The sequence below is a fragment of the Pundamilia nyererei genome, unplaced genomic scaffold (genome assembly GCF_000239375.1).
Source record: "Pundamilia nyererei isolate P.nyererei 1_Seehausen unplaced genomic scaffold, PunNye1.0 scaffold00210, whole genome shotgun sequence".
Classification (NCBI taxonomy): domain Eukaryota; kingdom Metazoa; phylum Chordata; class Actinopteri; order Cichliformes; family Cichlidae; genus Pundamilia; species Pundamilia nyererei.
This window is the reverse complement of record NW_005187611.1, coordinates 531109-552571: the sequence shown is the minus strand read 5'-3', so window position 1 is coordinate 552571 and position 21463 is coordinate 531109. Positions and strand designations below refer to the sequence as shown.

The window sequence follows — 21463 nt, the reverse complement described above, 5'->3', positions numbered from 1 at the left end:
AGACTGCAGCGAGTCGAGTGTGTCTTATAGCAGGGCTATGTTATCAGAATATGTGATTTTGACCTTGAAAATTGATTTTCCAAAACATTCACTGGATAAATAGATAAACACACACGTAAGTGACACACGTCAGAACAGTTGGGATGTGGTTATGGTGACTCAGAGCTCAAAGGAATAAACAAAAGTTGTTTTTTTCCCAGTGTTGTTCCACCAATAGGAATCTTCCACAGTCGGTACGCCAGTGTAGCTGTCCTCCTCTGCATGGAGACACACAAGCTCATGTTTGCTTTTTCTGTGTGTGTTTGTGTGTGTGCATCAGGGTTGTGTGTGAGCTGCAGCCTAGTGGGAAGCAGAAAGAAGGGCCCATCTTGGTTACTGTGGGAACAACTCGTGGGAGGTCAACAAAGATGTTCACCTATCAGGTAAGACTGAGTAGCCCAGTGTTACGTGGTATCTGGTCACCAGTATAAAGGTATATCTGATGTCTAACGTGTTGTGGTTCAGGATCCCCTGCTGCAGGATCTCATTCCTAATAAAGGTCCCGTCTCCGGAGGAACCAGGCTGACCATCAAGGGACGACAGCTGCTCACCGGGCAGACGTCTGACCTGAGCGCCTTCCTGGGCACCCAGCCCTGCTACATGTAAGTACAACGCCACGGCTTCTGGTACTGCAGCACCAATACTACTACTTGCCTGACTGTCTGTCTCCTCGCCTGTTCTCAGAGTTGAAGAGGTGAATGACACGCAGCTGGTGTGTCAGACTGGTTCCAGCAATCGGACGGGTCTCGTCCCAGTTCGGGTTCTGTTTGGTAAAGCCGAGCGGACTATTCCAAACGTTACCTTCCATTACCTCGAAGACCCCGTCATCACCAGCGCCATACCTGCCGAGAGCTTCTACGCGTAAGCGCCAGTCGCCTTACACCTGCACTCGATCCTCACACACACGCACACCTGCTAATTAGCTGTTGACCGTTTTAGGGGTGGGCGTGTCATACGAGTGGAGGGCAGGAACCTGGATGTGGTGCAGCAGCCAATCATATCTGTGTGGGTGGAGCCTCTAGAGGTACAAAGGGTGAAACGGAAGAAACGACTGGCTCTTCTCACCTCCAAGCAGCAGCTCGTCTTTAACAGCACCATGACAACGGTATGACAAACGGACCAATCGGAGACGAGCTTTTAAAATTCTTAGCCTGTCTCACGCCTGTTTTACCTCCCCGTCTGCCTCTCAGGTATCAGAGCGCTGCTCCATCCTGTCGTCCTCTCAGATGACTTGCCCGACCCCCAGAGTGAACCCAGAGGTCAAAGTTAAGGGCGTCTGGTTTCAGCTTGATAACGTCAGAGTCCACTATGAGAGCATCAAGGTACCTCCCATGATTAAAAGGGTCAAACACCAGGGTGGATTATAGTGAGAATACATCCTTGATGACTTCCTTCACTCGTCCAGTTTTCTTCAGCGTCTGGTCCTGTGACGTTTGATCGTACATCCACGATGCACTGCGAACAGGAGCTGCTCAGAGTCAGTTCTGCTGCTTTCATAGGAGCAGATTAAATCTCCAAAATCTGAATTTTGTCAGTTCAAATACTTTTTAAGGGGTGATACTGGGCTGCTGTATGGATTTATTGGAATTAGGAGTGAAGCGGCACACATGCATTTCTTTATCAAAGCCTAATTTTTTACTTCACTTTAAACACAGTGTGACGCATTAATATGAACAAATGGGGCATATGTTGTCACGTTGCTTCCCTAACGTCTAGCAGAGCCCCACAAAAATTTCCACTTCGTTAATTTTCACATAGTCAAATATAAAAGCATAAAAAAAGGATGCAGATGATTGAAAATAAAGGATGCGGCTCTAGAGGGATTTGAATAGCAATTTACTTAAAAGAAAAGGAAGGGACTGAAAGGGTTTTAAATAAAAGGAGATTAAAAAAAAGCAGATTTTAACTGGAATTATTCCCGAGGCTGAAAAACGAGGCATACGTGCTTTGAAACCTGCCTGACAGACAGAAATCCAGTGTGAATGAAGCCTTACTGAACAATTTTCCACTTCTAATGCTTGATGGAAAACCTTTTTGTCTCTCTGCTTGTCTGTCTTCCAGGGTAAAAGCTTCACTTACTATCCAAACCCAGTTTTATTTCCAATCAACCGAGAAAATCTAGATGTGCCGTTCCGTTTCAAACCTGGAGGAGTGATCGCTGTGGAGGTACAGCAACTGTCGTATGTGAATCCTGAGCCATGCAGACGGAATAAATTCAGATTTAACCTCCGTTTCTGTCTCTTTTCGTCCGTCAGGGTCAGGACCTGACCAGAGCCATGTCCAAAGAGGAAGTGAAGGCTTGGCTTGGAGATCAGGAGTGTGACGTGAAAACTTTGGACAGTACTCACCTGTACTGTGACCCTCCAGAGGTCCAACCACTCAGTGTGGATGACAGCCATGAACTTCCTAGCCTCAAGGTGATCTTTGGTTTTGAGCTGTTGGCTTTTACAGGGATTCATATCCAAGGCAGAGATGCTTTTTAGGGATTTTCCAGCTCGGTTGGTATACAAGGGCCAGTGGTTTACTCTCACACTCAGCCTTTTTCACTCTCTGTCTGCATGTCTTCTGTTAGGTTTTCATGGGAAACCTGCAAGTGGACCTGGGATTGGTTCAGTACGACAGCAACTCTCTGCTGCCTGCTGTTCCATTGGCTGCTCAGATCGGTTTGGGGGCAGGAGCAGCTGTCATCATCCTGTCAGTGTTGGTCATCATCCTCATGTACAGGTAAGTATCCACCTGTGTGTGAAACCAGGTGTGTTTTTATGCGACTTGTCTGTGCTGTTGTGACGTCTTGTTTTGGATTTTGTTTCCTCTCAAACGCCTTTATTTGTATTTTTGTGCTTAAAAAACAAAAAGGACAATCACTTCATTTTTGTCTGCAGTGACATTTTAAAAGTCGACTCAATGTTTTTATGAGAATATTCTTCATCTCATCATTAATCTTCAGTGTTTTTGTTTTGTTGTTTTTTGCTTTGTGCAGGAGGAAAAGTAAACAGGCTCTCCGAGATTATAAAAAGGTTTTACTGCAGTTAGAAACTCTGGAGATCAACGTGGGAGATCAGTGCCGCAAAGAGTTCACTGGTATGAAAACACATTTTAAATGAACTGCAAACCGTCGTATTGTGTTGGACTTCTTATTCATCTGGATTTCCTGATGGCAGATCTGCCCAAAAATGTTAAAACTTTAAAGATTTACTGAGCCCTCTGCGTTTGATTGGATACATTTAAATTTAAACTCTTTACGTTTTTGAAATCTCAAGCTGCCATTTGCTCCTCGTATACCTCTTGTCCTTCAGACCTGATGACAGAGATGATGGATCTGAGCAGTGATGTGGGAGGACCAGGAGTCCCCCTCTTGGACTACAGGATATATGCAGAGAGAGTTTTCTTCCCTGGCCAGCAGACGGCGCCACTGAGTCGTCAGCTAGATCTGCCTGAGTCGAGGAGGCAGACTGTGGAGCAGGGCCTGCAGCAGCTCAACAACCTGCTCAATAACAGACTCTTCCTCACCAGGGTGAGTGGAGATAGTGGGAGGAGGCAGGAGAATGGTCATATGACGTCTAAGACTCACAGGTGACATTTTTTCTATATGCCTCTGTGTGTGTGTGTGTCTCAGTTCATCCACACTTTGGAGGCCCAGCAGGGTTTCTCCCAGCGAGATCGTGGCTACGTGGCCAGCCTGCTCACCATGGCTCTGCACGATAAACTGGAATACTTCACTGAAGTCATGAAGAGCCTGCTGCAGGACCTGGTGCAGCAGTATGTTGCCAAGAACCCCAAACTCATGCTGCGCCGGTACGCAAAGCAAAAGCAACTTCAGTCACATTAGAATTCAACAGGAAGTCTTTTCAGGTTTAAAGGTGTCTGTCCTGCTGATGTCTTGGCTTGCCTGTTTGTCTTTCAGAACAGAGACGGTCGTTGAGAAGATGTTGACCAACTGGATGTCCATCTGCCTCTATTCCTTCCTGAAGGTAAGTGTTTCTCTGGCTCTGTCCCACTGCCTGTCCCATCTCACCAGGTCCCTGACCACATCCCAGTAGAATCATTGAGGTGTAGTCCATTTTTCTTTTGCCATAATTGTTAATTCACATTTCAGCAGAGTGTATCCAGAGATTGATACATTTCTTTTTGAGTGTTGTGAATTAGAACCAATCAAAAAACACGAGATTGTCTCAGTGTTGGGTATAAAACTACCATGCATAATGTTGGCCACCCGGTCGCTGCTCTTTTTGTCTATCAGGAGGTGGCGGGAGAGCCTCTCTACATGCTCTACAGAGCCATAAAGTATCAGGTGGACAAAGGGCCGGTGGATGCTGTGACGGGAAAAGCCAAACGAACGCTCAATGACAGTCACCTGCTGCGGGAGGACATTGAATATTGCTCAGTGGTAACCAGAGTAACAGACATCACACTGATCTGCAGCTGAATCACTGATTCATTTATGACAAGTCATCTCTTTCTCTCAGACTCTGACAGTGCTGGTGAAAAACGGAGTCGAAGTTCAGCCATGTCCTGTTAAAGTGCTCGACACCGACACGATCACACAGGTACATGCTTGTTTGTACGGTAGGGCGGTGTCTATTTTTAATGCCTTCACACCTTTTGGTTATACTGCATATGATAGTAAGTGATATGTGATGGTGATAGAAGTTATTGTGGCTACAAATATATATTTGATTAGCTGAATAAACCTTGCTTATTATGCTTGGCATAATTTCAATTCAATTCAGTTTTATTTATACAGCACCAAATCACAACAACAGTTGCATTAAGGCGCTTTATGTTGTAAGGTAGACCCTACAATAATACATACAGAGAAAAACCCAACAGTCATATGACCCCCTATGAGCAAGCGCTTTGGGTGACAGTGGGAAGGAAAAACTCCCTTTTAAAAGGAAGAACCCTATGCCAGAACCAGGCTCAGGGAGGGGCGGCCATCTGCTGCGACCATATGCTGCTGCATAAGAAATAATAGATGATTTAATAATTACTGATGTTTCATCAAGGGACAACTGTTAGGTCATGCAAGCAGCTATTAATCAGTGGCTACAGCCCATATAGCTGCAACTGAGGGCAGCTGTACTCTGTCAAAACCGAAGTCCTGATGTTGCAAACCTGCAAGCTGGAAGGCGGAACAGGTGTTAAATGATGATTTTAAAAAAGTGTTATTTTATCTAAACTGTATTGGTTATATTAATAATACTAATAATACTGTGTGTGTTCATTTGCAGTGTTCATTTGCAATGAAAAGCCCCTGCAGTTAGTAACTGCTAAAGTTAGCCACCTTTGACTAGTTTTCTTACTTTTAGAGTTTTCATTTAGGCAATTACTCTTTGGGGAAATGCCTACCTTCTTGTTTCTGGTTGCCGAAGGGTCCAGTGGCATTTGCAGTGTCTAGCATTGCCATCTTTTGTCTCACCTTTCTGACCTTCTGCAATGTAAGCCCCTCCCAGTCTCGCTATTTCTCACGGCTCACTGAGCTCAGCTACATCGATCCGTCGATAAAAAGTGCCCTCTGGTGGCATGTTCTTTCTGTTGCACTACAATACAAAATTTCACTGCAGCATTTAATTTCAGATTCATAGAAGTAGTCGTCTATATTCTTAATTCCACTGGGATTTCTAAATACCTTTGTCACTTTGCTGTCTGCTTGTGTTCAGGTGAAAGATAAGATTCTGGATCAGGTCTACAGAGGAGCTCCATTCTCTCAGAGACCATCAGCTGACAGTCTTGACCTCGGTAAACACCTGTCTCACCTATCTGTTGTATGAGATGGCTGAAAGTAGATTAAATTGGCCGAAGCATTAGTGGGTGTTTTAAATATTCGGTTAGTGGATCTGAGAATGCATAGTGTCATCATATCCGTAGATCCAGACTGGCAGCTCATGTGTACCTGTTTCTTTGTCAATAGAGTGGCGTTCAGGCCAAGCAGGTCATCTGACCTTGTCGGATGATGATGTCACAGCAGTGGTTCAAGGTCGTTGGAAACGACTCAACACACTGCAGCACTATAAGGTGAAAACAACTGGCCAATCGTGTTCCACCATCACCACCTTCTCTGCTCCTCCTTCCAGTTGTCCATCTCCTTGTTCACATCGTTCTCTGCTCTTTGGTTCTTCAGGTTCCCGACGGCGCCACAGTCGCTCTCATCCCTCGTTCTCAAAGTTCAGGTGGAGTGGGAGTCAACCAGGTCTTCCAAACTGGAGAGAGTAAGAAACACATCTTAACAGAATATCTCAATATTAAAAATATAATATAACCATAAAATCTAATACTCCCAGAGATTAAAATTAATGTAGCACAAAAAAGAGGAAAAATAAAACTCTGTGTAAAAGTATTACACCAAAACATGGTGGCTGACTGTCTCTTTATGGTGGCTGCAGAAACGCCAATGCTGGAGGGTGAGGAGGAGGAGGGTCTCCGTCTATGGCACCTGGTGAAGAGCAGTGAAGATCCTGAAATCCCAAAACACAGAAAGAGCAGTATGAGGGAGAGGGAGAGAGCCAAGGCCATCCCAGAGATTTACCTGACCAGGCTGCTGTCCATGAAGGTAACACACATATCCTTACCTTTAGGCATTGTGGGGACGTCAGACATTGTGGGCACCATTGATTCTGGAGGTTAAACAGCAAATTAATTTCACATGGTGGAGATATGCGCAAAATAGATGTGTGTGTGTGTGTGTTCTGATATTAGTGTGTGTGTGTTGTTGACATACCATCTTTTACCACTAGGGGGCGGTAAAGAGTTAACTCTCCACCACACACCTCCACAGACAAACTCTTGGTCTGAGGGGTGTGTGGGATAAACACTAAAACCTTTACAGGTATACCTGTTAAATTTAAGGTGCAGACTCGTTTATTTGGTCTCCATTCTGTCAGGTAGCTGTCCTTGCCATGTGATAAGTACAAACAAATACACGCCAGAGAACTGACCGCCTGGCTATCTGTCCTTCAGCTTTACTTTTCTGTCTCTCACTAGGGGACATTGCAAAAGTTTGTGGATGACGTGTTTGTGGCGATACTCAGTACAAAGCGTCCTCCTCCGATCGCCGTGAGGTTTTTCTTCGACTTTTTGGACGACATGGCTGAGAAACATGGAATTGACGACCCAGAAACTGTCCACATCTGGAAGACCAACAGGTGAGGCACACATCTGGTTATCCGATCGAGATTTTCAACTCCCACAACCCTCTCACCCCTTTCCCTCTCTCTGACCCATGTCTTTCTCCCTCCAGTCTCCCTCTTAGGTTCTGGGTCAACATCCTGAAGAACCCTCAGTTCGTTCTGGACGTTCAGGTGACCGACAGCATCGACGCCGTTCTGTCTGTCATCGCTCAGACCTTCATAGACTCTTGCACCACCTCTGAGCACAAAGTGGGACGGGTAAAAATTCTGTCTCTTGTTCAGCCTGGCTATGTATTGGTTTTGGTTTTTTGATTTTGTTTTCTAGGCTTCATGGTTACTTTTTCTCCAATCAGGACTCGCCTGTAAACAAGCTGCTGTACGCCAGAGAGATCCCCAGATACAAACAGCTGGTGGAAAGGTGAGACAGCTTCTTGTCCCCATTGTTTAACTCATAATGCACTATAGAGAGACTGTTTTTATGCTGTGGGGAAGATAAGATCTAATTTAGCTGATGATTCTTTGAGCCCGAGAGCCGCAGTACTGATAACCTTCTGTGTATGCGCTCAGGTATTACAGTGACATCCACAGTGCTGCGTCAGGCTGTTATCAAGAGATGAATTCCACTCTGACTGAACTTTCTGGGGTCAGTAAACACAGACTGAACAGAGCCTGAAATACTGAAATTCAGCTGTAAGAAAAACTGATGTTAAAACTGTCTTTGCCTGTCTGCCTCCAGAGTTTTGCATCAGAAATGAACAATCTTGTGGCTCTCCATGAGCTCTACAAGTACATCAACAAATATTATGATCAGGTAGTACACACACACACACACACACACACACACACACACACACACACACACACACACACACACACTTGTTTTTATATCTCATTGGCATAATGCTTTCCCGAGCCTCTAACCCTAACCATCAAAAATTAATGCCTAACCCTAACCCCCAACCTGACACTAAAACCACATTTTGAGTCTCAAACATGCCTTCAAACTCGTAGGAATGGGTATTTTGTCCCCGTAAGTGACTGTTGGTCTCCACAATTTTAGTAGCATGCAAATTTTCTGTCCTCACATAGATGTCTAAACATGTACACACACACACAGGCTATGGGCTGGTAATGGCTTGGATGCTATTGGGATGTAGATGGACGGATCAATGGATGGATACTTTAATACTTTAATTTCCCTTGTGGCATCAATATTGTGTTACAGCAGCAGGATAAAAATAAAAATAATGGAGTCTACAATAAATAAGCAACATAGTTAAAATAAAGGTGCCACCTATTAATGAGGGCCTTATACTGTGAGAGAGTGCTACATGGTATTTATATAAAAGTGATAAAAACAGTAAAGAATGGGATCGTCTGACAGGCATTTTCACCTCTCACTAAATCTATTTTCAGCCCTGACTTTTTTTTTAAGCAATTGTAAGTAGATTACAGGTTCATTGTCAGGTTTACCTGATAACTTTTTTTAAAAATAAAATAAAATAAAAAATAAATTATTTTATTTACAAGAAAAGAAACAGAACAGTAAATCTGATTTTATCTCAGCATCTGTTTCTAAATAAATCTAAATGTTGAAGTCAGTGTATCCAAGTAAGTCACGCTGCCAGATCATTATCTGTTTTTTATGATAATCTGTGAAAAAATAGCCATTTTATTTGTTTTTATTTATAGGAAAAATAAAATATAAAAGTAGTTCTGAGGGAAAACGTATCTTATACTACAATATGTGAGTCCTCCACAAGTCTTCTGATTAAGAAACAGTTTGTGTCTGAATAGTTCGTATAATGTTTATTTACTGTGAACACCTGTAAGTTCTCACTTAGCACTTTAATTGCACTACAAATGTTTTATATACATTTGCAGTGCATTAAGTGTAGTATATAAATAAAATACTTAGTAACAGGTGCACTCTTTTCTTCTGAAGAAATCACGAAGTATTCAGATTACATTGCATTTTTGCAATCCAGTGGTTAAAATGACAGATTACAAAAAAAGAAACAAACATGTATTTGGTTATTAGCAGCTCTCTAGACTAATCTTACACTTCTGCACTTGTCCAACTCTCTGTACTGTGTCTACTGCTCAGATCATCATGTCTCTGGAGGAGGACAGTTCAGGGCAGAAGATGCAGCTGGCCTATCGGTTGCAGCAGGTCGCCGCCTTGGTGGAGAACAAGGTCACGGACCTCTGATGTGTTTTTATCTTAAATGAGGAGAGGAGGATGATGGAGGATGGGGATGAAGAATCATAAGAAACATCTTTACAAAGACTGAAGCAGTGGAAATGACTGGACTGCTGTGGCACTGTGTCTTCCTGCTGTGTGCATCTGTGTGTGTGTGTGTGTGTGTGTGTGTGTGTGTGTGTGTGTGTGTGTGTGTCAGGATATATGAGCTTTTATAGTCCGACTCAGGAGATCCCAGGTCTTTAGATTTCCTCACAGAGCAGCAGCACTGAAACTAAAGTTAAACTAACCTAAACCAAACCTGAAGCCGCATTACGCCGACTGACACCAGCCTATGGTGGAGAACGACAATCTTACCAATTAGATCAGGGAATATCACCATCACCTGCTGCCTTGCACTATGTTTCCCAGAGTTCCCTGCTGTTCTACTGTCTGTGAGTCAAAAAGCACAAGTGAAAAACTCAGATTCTCATGTATTGATTATTGAGCTCCTGGTCGCAGACGTGCTGTTTGTAAGTTTCGCCTTTTCTACTGAAACCAGCAGGTCTGATGTTGCCAATCTGGGCAGAGTTTTAAGAAGCGCAATAAAAGAACCAAAATCAGGGAGCATTTAAACCACGTTTCAGCGTGACTCCAGTTTCTCATTAACAGTGACCTGCTGGTCCCAGTCCTTCCAGCCTTCCTCAGTTACAGGTGTGGGTCCAGACTGCTTCATCAATCTGTTTTGTATGAGTGCAGCTTTAGAGTTAGTTTGAAACTAAACCAGCGAGTGCTGAATGTGACCAAGTGAGGATCTTTGTCAGAGATGAAAACAAATTTAATCCACATCTTTTTTAAACTGTGGACTCCATGGAAGGGACTGCAGTGGTAACAGGATCCAGTGTGACAGTCCTCTCCTAGACTGTCCCAGACTAATGATCCAGTCTGAACTTTAGCTTTAAGAGGAGTGAGAGTTTGAAGCTTAGTCTTCAAAGTAAACAGGGTGTCTGCTTCCCAAAGCCAAAGTGGGAGCTGGCTCTACTTCTCTTTCTATTTTAGGAAACCCTTACTCTAGACAATCCTTTTGATTTCACCAGATGTGTTCAGCAGCATCTCTCCACTCTGATATGCTGAAAGGAAAAAGTACTTTTACCACATGAATCAGGTGGGTGTCATGCATGCTCATACACACCACAATTGCAAACTTCAGCCACAGTCCTCACCCACATCAGCTGGTAGCTCAGCATGTTTTTAACTGCTTCAGCCTGCCCGCAGTTGCTTTGATGTGCAAGCTGCTTTGCAGCCCAGCTTCACCTTTCATGGTGCATCTGACTTCATCAAAGTGATATGTCTTCACTGATGTCTGCTCTGCCCTGTGCTGGGTCTTTATCTTACTCTCCCTGCCTATTGCTGATGTGCATTTAAGGATATGTGCTCTAATGTCGTTTTATTTCTAATTGTTAAAGTTCATAGATTATTTTAATGTTATAAATAAACCCTTTTGAATTGTCTATTCAGAAGGGTTCATAACCGTTTTCCTGTAACTCCATAATGAAGCTAAGAAGCAGGTCACTATGGCTATTGTGTGCAAGAAACTTTTTAACTCTTTTCTCCTTGAAAGGAACCCTTGAAGCTCTTTTCTGTCTTGTTTCAGTCCCTGTTCCTGCTAGTACGCTTGCTGGAACATTTTAGGTGATTGAAGGCTTCTCAGAGTGCAGCTGGAGCTTCTTAGGACCGAAGGAATTGAACAAAAGTCCAGCCTACGAATGACTGATGTCCTTAATTTAGACAGTATTGTGCAGGTGAAAGGAGGCAGTGGTGGAGACGGAGACTGGAGTCACACTGAATGTTGAACTGAAACATTGAAGTCGAACCTGCTGAAAAAACAATCTAAAATCTGTGGGAGGAGTTAAAGTGTGTGTGTGTGTGTGTGTGTGTGTGTGCTTGTGTGTGTCTGTGTGTTTGTGTAAGCGACATAAAGAGATAAAGAGTGGTTGTGTGCTAGCTAGTTACTAACTTATTGTGTGTACATACTGTAAGTCCTATTTATACTTATTTAATCCCAGCTGTGCCTTCACTCTTGCAGCTAGGTGGCGCTGTCTGTTCTGACAGCAGCCTTATTGATCACGTATCCCCCTGCTCATTGGGAAAATAAATCAGTTTAAATGCTTAACTTGTATTGAACCAGGGAAGGAAAAACAACAATAGCAACTTACACAAACCCTGACAATATGCCAGAAGAACCCACCCCCACCAAACACAACAGAGTAAAGCCACAAACCCTGAGCACAAACAGCACGTACCACACTGTGCTCGGCTGCTGTTTCAGGTCACAGATTGTGGCGATTGTAGCTTCCTGTTTTTCTCTGCTTGGCGTGTATGTCCCCCAGCATTTCTGCTGAGTTGCAACTGTTAAAAATGTTTTTTATCATTAGGTGGACGCAGTGTACTTCAAGAACGAAGCTACGAGTAACTTGAAACACTGGTCCAGGTGTTGTGCCACGGTTGTTACCGGCTGCTGCCACATCCATTGTTATGGTAGCCGTTTTCATCTACTTTAGATCTGCTGAGCTACACGTGACAGGTGTTAGTTTACAGCTCTGATATCAGATCTGCCCGAATCGAATGAGTGAAGTTTAAGAGATCGAAGGCTCATTTTTATTACCATTACCCAACACACGGTGGTAAAAGGAAATTGTAGACGTAGCTGCTGCATGCTACTAATGAAAAAAGGATGGGCGATGAATTCAGCAGCATCGCAGCCTGAAGAAAAGAAAAAAAAGGAAGAAAAGAAAGAAATCTGGTGGTGCACCGCTGGATCCTCCTGCATTGCTTGGCAGATGGCAGCAGGGTGAACAGGCTGTGGATGGGGTGGGTTTTATCTGTGCATGTATCTCACCAGTATCACTTTTACTGGGTAGATGGATGCTGCTGATGCCCTGCGTGGTTTTAATCACCAACCACAGAGCTTTCAGGTCTTGGGCTGTTCACATCCAGTACCACATTTTAAATCTATGGATGCTTTCTCGTTCTCATCAGTATTGTAATGTTTATAGCACAAAAACGGTCGGAGCCCTCGAGGATCCGGACTCACTGCACATACCGGGATTAAAGGGTCGTGTAAATTCCAGATCCCGGTTTAAAGAGTCGACATCTCTCGGGATATTTGGATTCTGCTCGACGTCACAGCTGGGTCTTCAAGGCAGCCATGATGTTTCAGCTGTTAGTGTGTCGTCTTGGTCTTTGTGGATGGCGTTGACGACACTGGGTGCGTGCCCCCGGTGTTTATGGCCTCTGGCTGGACTGAACCTAGCAGGTGGACTCTGATGATGGTCCCTGCTACTGAACTGAACCAAACCAGAGACCTGAACCAGATTTTGCTGACCCAGTTCTTCCTGCTGGACTTTTCTTCTTCTTCTATTTCTGACTCTGTGTTTTGCTTGTGTGCTTTTTGAGCCTGTGTTTGACCCGTAGTTGTAGTTCTTCGGTCACAATAGATTTCTGCATGCGTGTGTTGATGATGATGATGATGCAGATTTATGGTGCTTCTTCAGTATAATTTTCTTTCTTTTGTTTTAAAGGTGAGGGGCGGGGCTTAAAACCTGCCTTGTCAGTGATGATGCGCATGTCACCTGATCTCTGTACAGTTTGATCCTCAGCTCTAATTGGTTGAGCTCTGTTTGTTACGAAATTGTTTTTTTTTCTACTATAAGGGAATAAAAAATAAATAAAAGAAACTTTAAGGGTTTGTATAAAAGAACTCCAGGATCAGTTGTTTCTACTGACTGTGTACAGTTTGCTAACAGTGTGTAAATGTGCCTGTAAATACCTGTCTGAGGATGATGATGATGATGATTCAGTCTGCAATGGAAATGTGCTTTTATTGTGAAAAGGCAGGAGGCCAAACACAATTTGTATCATGTAAAAATAAAGTTATAATTTTAACAGTTCTCAGCTGTGCTGTGGCATCTCAAACTTCAGTTCTGATGTCATGATGACATCATTTCTCATGGCATCATCATGAGAAGTCTGGATTTTCTGTTTCCTGGGGGGCGCTAGCGAGCGATAACGAGGCCCTCTGGACCTGTAGCATAAAACATTTTTCCTTCTGGATTATTTTTATCATGTTTTTGACGCCAGAGGTGAGACAATATGTTTGGATCTTTTTATGAATTGTAATAAATCACCTTTCTTTAGCTCCTAGGGTTGTCACAGCCCCATGGCCCACTTTATAGCATCAACCATTTTGATTTCAGACCATTGAATGAGCAGCAGCAGAGATGTTGGTGTTGGAAAAGTCACAAACTTTTGCCTTCTCTCTCTCCTGTAGTTTGTGTTTTGCCCTTGGTCTCCCTCTGCTCCAAAGAGAAGGAAAGAATAGTCAGGACAACAGGCCTTTTACAACATGAAACCTTCTTCATCTCTTTCATTTTCAAGCTTTTCAAATAAGATATGAAGTTCATGCATAAGTTCAACAAGAACAATCTGTAATATTAACTCATCTGCTTGCTTTCCTGGATGTTGAGCTGCTAGTCACTACCATTTCCCCATGCTGTCAAACTCAGTACTGGCATCATTACACCAGTCCAGGCATCTTCTTGCCGCCTTCTTTGACCCAGTCAGCCGCCACTCTGCATGCTTTGAAGAAGAGCACTGAGATACATTCTCCCTTTCAGACTCTCCTTCCCATCTTCACCTCACCCGAGTTACTCACTCCATCCAAGCCTTCATCTTAATCTTCACCACCATCAGGACCTAAACTACGGGGGTCCTGCCCTAAATCCTGTCCCCGCTGGGATTTCATTCTGCCATGATGGGTCATCAGAGTCCAGTGGCCAAATAGATGAATTAATTTCTCTGTCTCAATAGATTTTGTTCAGTTCTTCCGAATGATCTCTCCATATTGAAATAATATCTGGCACAGCTGCAGTGTGCATCATTTATTGTTATATTATTGCCTTATTACAGCTGCTTTTATGATCTCAGTTGTAACGGAGATTATGGTAACATATATTACAATATTTCATATTGAACCTTTATTTAAATCCATAATAAGGCAACGTGACAAGATAGCATACCTTTCAGTTAAACAAAGGGCAGTAAGAATGTGTGATCATTCTTGCTGATCAAAAATATTTGAAACTACTTCTAGAGAAAAATACTTAATATTCCAGCTGTGTGTGTGTGTTGGCTCTTATATGTGCATCATATGGCAAACCACCTCTGACGTCCAGATGCACTTCTTGAACTTGAGCATGGCTCACAGAGATCAATTTTCCGTCGATGAGACAAAAAATGTGAGAAATGACGAAAGCCCTTTGATGAATGTAAGCATTTTGTGTGCACAAAACCCACAATATACAAGTTCTTGAGCTGAATGCATCTGGAATCTGCCTCAGCATCAGCTGTGCTGCAGCATATGCTGGAGGAAAATGAAGCCTGCCATCCTCCTATGATTACAGATAGTGAATTAACCACATCCCAGCACACATAGGAGAAGTTTGCCTTCAGCACTTTATGACAGCAAGAAGAAGAAGAAAAGCTTTCTGACAGATATTCTTTCTAAGCTTGCCTAACATTGTGACAGGGTCTATTTTAACAGAAACCACAGCCAAGGAGTTTTGTGGCTTAAACCTAAACGGTGAATGCTGTGCATATATTCCACCGTTTAATCTCAGCAGTCCTGCAAAGTGCTTAACAATGTGTCTCGCATTCACCCACTGACAGGAATGCCATGAGAAAGCAGCATTGTGCTCAAGGACACACACTAATAAATAAATAGAAATAGTAACTATGTATACATGTATCCTATCCTGGTCTCCCAGGTGTTACCCAACATCAGCATCAGCAGCAGATTCAGCTTACTTCCTCTGACTTCTCTGACGTCATTTTTGCACATCAACAATAAGAAGCTGCACTGGGTTGTTGCTGTTTTGTTATCACAGACACCCTAAATTACCTTCTAGATGCGCCACTGCTCCCAGTTTAGCTCGTGGCCGGTCACTGCGCATGCGTAAAGCCCGGTGTCCGGTGTCAGGCTGTCAGCAGCTGTTGAGTCCATGAACGGCAAGACCGAGACAGCGAATTAAACACACCCAAATAAAGCGTGCGGACCAGGTTCTGGACCGGCTCAGAGACGAACAGGTCGGGGCGGATTCAGCAGGACCAGCTGGTGATCTGCAGCTGGAGCTAACAGGCTAACTGACAGCGGACCGACAGCTCTTATCTAACGGGCTAACGGACAGGCCAGCGGCTCGTGGTAACCACGCTGCACCGTGCGGATCCACCTCGACCCGATCTAATTTTTGGACTTTCGGAACCTCCTGCAGCCGCATTGTTTACGCAGTCCAGCGGCTGTTTTTTTTGTGAAGCTCGACCGGGTCGAGGACGCTCGAGAGCCGTCAGAGCACGTCAGCCCGGACGGGATAGACGCTCTCTGACCGGTTCGGATTGGGGACCGGGAGCCGAGATGCTGATAGGTAAAGTAGACTGGATTTAGTTCGGTGTTCCGGCTCGATACAGTTGGAGTCAACGCTAACATGTTAAGCTAGCTCGCATCAGCTTGAGGTACCAGGCTGTGACACACACGGACTGGGGTTTCGGGTTCCGCCAACTTCAATGCCAGACTCCATTCGAAAAATGTTGCATTTAATGGGTTTTGCCTCTTTATCAGATAACTGTCGAATTCGCTGACCTGACTTAAGTCTCAATTTAAATAAAAACGTCTGCTGATAAATTCGGCACACGATTGAGCCTCCAGGTGACACTTCATTAACTCAAATCTCTAATATATTTCATGATTGTCGCCTCTGCACCACCCCATCCCGGGTTCAGGGTTATGGAGAACAGGATCTTTGGCGTTATGGTTTTCGGTCATAAACGTGCAATCTTGTGTTATGTGTTTTCAGGTCGTACTGTAGGGTTGTGTCAGGTTACCATCATCTGGTGATGTTTTCTGTTTTAATAGTTGTGTTGGTGCTGCACAACTATTAAAGATCCCAAATTTAAGAGTTTTATGAATGGTGTCTGGTTCGTGTTCTGCTGTTTTGTCGTGAATCTAGGGAATATATGCATGACAGCTGGTTACAATGTGTTGGATATTTGTAGCAGTGATGTGTGTGCACTGTTTTCTTGTATTTTATTAATTAGTATCAAACATCAGAATAAACATATAACATGTAATCTGGCAGTTTTACATCTTTATGCAAATTAAACTGTACAACATACAAAAGATTACTTTTTGTGAAATGCTGGTAACATAATGCTAATCTAAATTATCTAATATTTATGGAACAGACTTATCAGAGTTTTATGTTAGTGTTATTTTAAAGTATTTTGATTATTTATTTATGATGATTTTTTTTAACAGGAAGGCTCACATCACTGGATTTCCACATTTTTAATGGTGTTTGTTATGTGATTGAACCTTGTGTTAATGATGTATTTTAAAGACGTTGTTCCTCCTCTCAGCAGCAGTCGGTGCCGGATCCGGAAACCCTGCCGGCACGGGCAAGAAACACCGCCGCAGAGGCAAGAAACACCGGAGAATCCGAGCCGAAGAGAACCGGTAAGAAACCAGCAGAGACTGTAGACAGGATCAGCTGCTTACCCCATACACAAACTCACAGGCTAAATTTAGAGGCGTGTCTTAATGTGAGTGCATGTGGGTGCACTCCAAGAAAATTGGTTTTAACTTCCTGTGTGTCACCTCCATTCATTTAGAGCATTGATTTTTACTCCTTAATCTGATTTCCTGATCGTATCATATTAACAAGTTCTGAAACGTTTGAGCTCATTTATCTTATCAAAGAATCATCTCTGGTGTCTTAATGAGCTTTCATTTTTTCTAATTTGTGTAACTTTAAAGTTCAAGATTGCTTCATGTTATATTTTTCTTTAATATCACAGAAACACATTAGAACCAACCTGTTCATTTTCCCCTTGCCTGAACTTAACCAGCATCTTCAGCTGTGGGGAAATCTTTTTAGATTTTCTTTATTTCTGCATGAAAGTGACGTTATACAAGTCCTAAAACTAGACAAAAATAACCTAACTAAATGGATAAAATGTAAATATTGTCATTTGTTGTTGATTTATTTTCAGAAAATGACTCAGTATTATTTATCTGTGAGGGGAAGGTGAAAGTGTGTGAAGGATTAGCCGTAGATTTGAAGATGAACTTGTTATCAGATGTTTTTTATTCAGTGGGATTGCAATCAGGTGTGAGCAATCCTCACTTTGTCCCTTGCAGGTCATAGATCTATCAAAGTGTGGTTATCATAACCCATGTTAATGTTCATAAGCGTGTCATCTAGGGCTGCCACAAACGATTATTTTGATAGTCGACTAGTCACCGATTATTTTTGCGATTAGTCGACTAATCAGATCATCATCCATTGGACGTACAGCTTATTGCACCAGCAGCATCTGGTCTTATATAACTATCATTAGCTTACAGCTTGAAGTGTTTGTGCTAACTAAAAATAAAGACAAGATGGTAGTTTATTAATTTTTAATGAAATTTGCAGATTGTTTCGGTGAAGTTTAATAAACTCCTTGCTTTCTAAAATATAACAGGACACCGGAGTATATTCTCCAGCGTCTCACACTTCTGATAATCAGCTGTCTGCTTGACAGTTTTAGCTGTGCAAAAACTATACCTTTAATCTCAGCCAAACCGATTTACTCAGGAACAAATAAAATACTAAAGAAAGCCAAACAATAACATTTTTAAGTTATCTAAGTGACTTATATATATGTTTAACCTGACTAGCGAAAGACGGCGGTGGGTTTGAAAACGATTTGCCGGGAGTCCGGTGTTCTCACGGCTCTAGTTAGCCTAGCCCCCGGTTAGCTAACGAGCTAGTGGGTAACAGACGTCTCCGAAAACGTCGGAGCGCTTTTGAAAATATGTGGTGTCTTGATAAACTGAGCAGATATTTGAGGTTTACACAGCTACATTCTCGCCTGAAAATATGTTAAACGTTTATTTTGTGACCCAGAAAGAATAATAAGAGTAAAGTTAAAACTAACTAGCTGCCGCCATTGTTGACAACTGCGCTGGGCTGCGCTATGAATTCTGGGACACAGCTTCTTCTTCTTCGGGGTTTAACGGCAGCTGGCATCCTTGGACATGCAGTGCTGCCATCTTCTGTTTCAGTCCGTTATTACACTCTTAAATCCTACTACTCATTCCTGCGTCCTTTGTGATCTTACAAAGCTTCAAACGATGTGTCGACTATTAAATTAGTCGTCGACGATTTTAATAGTCGATATAATCGTGACTAGTCGACTAATCGTGGCAGCCCTAGTGTCATCACTGTACAACGTCGGTGCACATTCTCCACACATTATGTGGAGGAAACAGAAGGCTGTTTGAGCAGTGCTTTGTAAGTGGATGAGCCTGTTACAGAACTTTTTAGGTTTAACTTTGAAGCATCATCTGTAGAAAAAGGAAAACACTGCATTTCAGCATACGAACCTAATCCCATCTGTGAAACATGGTGGCAGTAGTACATGGTTTGGGCTTGTTTTCTCAATCATGTCAGCAAACTTCGAAGGATAATTTCAGGAAACCTGAAATAGGAGAAAGTCGATCATGCACCAAGAAAATAAGCATCAGCATACACACTGTTAGTGCAAAGAATGATCAGAGAATAATGGAGATGGCCGTGAAATAGTCTGAAGTGAGGCGTTCACGTCAGTTTCATGAGCTAAAGTTTGGACTAAAAACTCCTGCAAGCCGGTGTGCAGGACTAATCAAGAGTTATGTTTAGTTGTAGTTATCGCAGCATCGATGGGTTTGCACCAGTTACTGAAGCACAGGTTAATATTGTCTCCCTTTTATTTTTATGTAAATAAATCAACAGCTAAGACCAATATTTATGTTGAATTTGGTTAATATGGTTCTTATTTCTACCTCTATGACATGTTTGTGCAGAAATATAGAAAACTGCAGATCAGCTGTACCAGAGTAAAGCTCTGAGTGCACAGACAGCCTTTTTTTTTTTTTGCACTTTTGTCATCTGTTTTTTCTTGTTTTGTTTTGTTTTTTTTACAGAAAATAAATCTTTTGAATCTCTGCGTTGATGGTATTTGAAATCCATCACAAAAACAGCCTCGGCACACTCTTTTTCTTTTTTCCCCTCTGCTCTGCTCTCGCGGTGCTCTTAGACCATCTCTGGGAACACTTCTGTGCTCTTCACTGGCACCTCTCTCTCACGACCACTTAAATTCAAGAAAGGTCGTGACTTACAGTATCAACACTGTAGTTAAGGATAGAGAAGAAAAATTTAAAGAAGATGGTTTTTGTAACCTAGCAACAACAATCTCTCTCGCTGTGGACATGGACCCTAACAAAATGAGTGCAACATCTGCACCTGAGTGTTTCTGTTCTGCTAATATCCAGCTGTTTATGTTTATGCAGTTTAAGAAGCCCCCTCAGTCCTCATGTCTAAATGTGGTCTTTTAGCTCCTGTCTCTTGCCCAAAAGCCCATTTTCTTCTGATTGGCCAACTCCAGGAAGCCTGCTGAGAGGCGGTACTCGTAGTTATCAGGGGTACTCACTGATATCTCACAGTGTATGATAGTCATTGTCATTGATCATGGAACCATACGTTACAAACTGGGCATCAGGTTGCGTTTAGTGAGACTTCTGTTGAGTCGACCCCTGCTGGTCGTTAGAAAGAATGCAGGTGAAAGTACTTTACCTTTTCACACTGAGGCTATCGAGTCACTGGCTGTTTTGGAGACTACACAGAGCCTCGTTCACATGGCCTCCCAACCATTTACCTTTGACTTTATGCCTCTGCAGGTTTAAACTGAAGAACAGCTACCACGTCAAATGTTTAGTATTTTTACTCCTGAGCTGTAAAATGCTGACGAGGTGTTGTTGTCACCGTCCGGGGCAGGCAGCCGGTGTTGATACCCAAGTTTGTGAATGTGATAACTAAAAAACGAGGTGACGTAGTAGCACCTTAGGTGTATCTGCTAAAAATCTCAAAGGAGTTCAAATCTCAGTGATCTTGAACTCGAGGTCAAGTTTTCTGAATATCTTGTGAATGTAATAACTCTATAACAAGGTGATGTATCATTTAGAAATCGATACCATAGGTGTGTCTACACAGAGGCTGAGGGGTAGCACTGGCGGTTGGCAGTAGTTTAAATATTTGACAGGGACAAACAAAGTTTTTACTTGTGCACAGAAGGGGAAAGTCTCTGTGGAGCCATCCAGCCTGCTGTCTGCTATCTGCTACCTGGGTCTGATTGAAAATGAGTTGATTAGTAGGTGCTGATTTCCATGCGAAGTATTTGGAGTGATGGAGAACAAGCTCAAGTTTTTCAAAGTTTGCTGGTAGCTTTGGTTTTTCAGGTAACTGAAGAAACAGTAATACAGACGTTAAGACGAAGCAGATGTCTCCTTTCATGGTTCATGGTTGGCATTGCACTGGCTGAGTAATGACCTTTAATTTTCCATGACTAAAGAGCTGCCTGCCAGACCGAAGTGAGGGCATCAACACATGTGACAGTTAACTCAATCAGACTGGGTATTTACTGAGTTTAACTGCCCACGAATGAGGACTGACAGATTTCCAGTGAAAGTTTTGAGCTGTGAGTCTTGTCGATAAACAGCTCGTCACATAACGACACACAAAATGTCAGCGAAACAGCTAGCCTGCTGCAGGCTTCCTGCTAAGCTAGCTGCTGTCCCGCTGACAGAAACAGGTTTGGTCTCAGCCTGAAGACACTCAGATCCAATAATAGAACCGGAGACTGAATTATGATCCCACAACACACACACACACACACACACACGTGCGCACTTCAGTCTATTTCAGTACAGCTCAGGCAAACTTCAACAATGTCCATGACTCAGATATGATGGAAAGCCGCTCTGTGTGTGTGTGTCTGTGTGTTTGTGTTATTTGATCTCTGCAGGTTGTCTGTGTCCAGAATGAGATAATTACTGAGCTTGTAACAGTCCACAGAGCTAAGGGTTTAGTCTTTTTGTTTGTTTGTTTTTGTTTTCAAAAGTTTTTAAAATTATTTTTACAGAAACAAACAAAACAAACTGCTTGTCTGATTCCACCCACAGCAGTTTGTACACCAGCAAACA

The 21463-nt window shown here is 42.9% G+C and overlaps 2 protein-coding genes across 5 annotated transcripts in view; both read left to right on the top strand.

Moving 5' to 3' along the window:
• Positions 1 to 13298, top strand: part of plxnb3 (plexin B3) — a 92587-nt gene extending 79289 nt beyond the window's left edge. For all 4 annotated transcript variants that reach the window (XM_005747986.1, XM_005747987.1, XM_005747988.1 and 1 more), the window contains 24 exons: positions 320 to 422; positions 505 to 641; positions 724 to 900; positions 979 to 1144; positions 1230 to 1361; positions 2101 to 2205; positions 2295 to 2456; positions 2612 to 2763; positions 3020 to 3120; positions 3336 to 3553; positions 3656 to 3834; positions 3944 to 4010; positions 4280 to 4426; positions 4506 to 4586; positions 5700 to 5778; positions 5951 to 6054; positions 6161 to 6248; positions 6423 to 6589; positions 7021 to 7181; positions 7277 to 7424; positions 7520 to 7584; positions 7734 to 7809; positions 7903 to 7977; positions 9274 to 13298. In XM_005747986.1, the coding sequence (XP_005748043.1) occupies positions 320 to 422; positions 505 to 641; positions 724 to 900; positions 979 to 1144; positions 1230 to 1361; positions 2101 to 2205; positions 2295 to 2456; positions 2612 to 2763; positions 3020 to 3120; positions 3336 to 3553; positions 3656 to 3834; positions 3944 to 4010; positions 4280 to 4426; positions 4506 to 4586; positions 5700 to 5778; positions 5951 to 6054; positions 6161 to 6248; positions 6423 to 6589; positions 7021 to 7181; positions 7277 to 7424; positions 7520 to 7584; positions 7734 to 7809; positions 7903 to 7977; positions 9274 to 9378 (2995 nt within the window). In that variant the 3' untranslated portion in view covers positions 9379 to 13298. The remainder of the gene's footprint in view (positions 1 to 319; positions 423 to 504; positions 642 to 723; positions 901 to 978; positions 1145 to 1229; positions 1362 to 2100; positions 2206 to 2294; positions 2457 to 2611; positions 2764 to 3019; positions 3121 to 3335; positions 3554 to 3655; positions 3835 to 3943; positions 4011 to 4279; positions 4427 to 4505; positions 4587 to 5699; positions 5779 to 5950; positions 6055 to 6160; positions 6249 to 6422; positions 6590 to 7020; positions 7182 to 7276; positions 7425 to 7519; positions 7585 to 7733; positions 7810 to 7902; positions 7978 to 9273) is intronic.
• A 1965-nt stretch (positions 13299 to 15263) lies between these two features.
• srpk3 (SRSF protein kinase 3) overlaps positions 15264 to 21463 on the top strand; it is a 17353-nt gene continuing 11153 nt past the window's right edge. The window contains exons 1-2 of the mRNA XM_005748006.2: positions 15264 to 15827; positions 16819 to 16915. Of these exons, the coding sequence (XP_005748063.1) occupies positions 15818 to 15827; positions 16819 to 16915 (107 nt within the window). The 5' untranslated portion in view covers positions 15264 to 15817. The remainder of the gene's footprint in view (positions 15828 to 16818; positions 16916 to 21463) is intronic.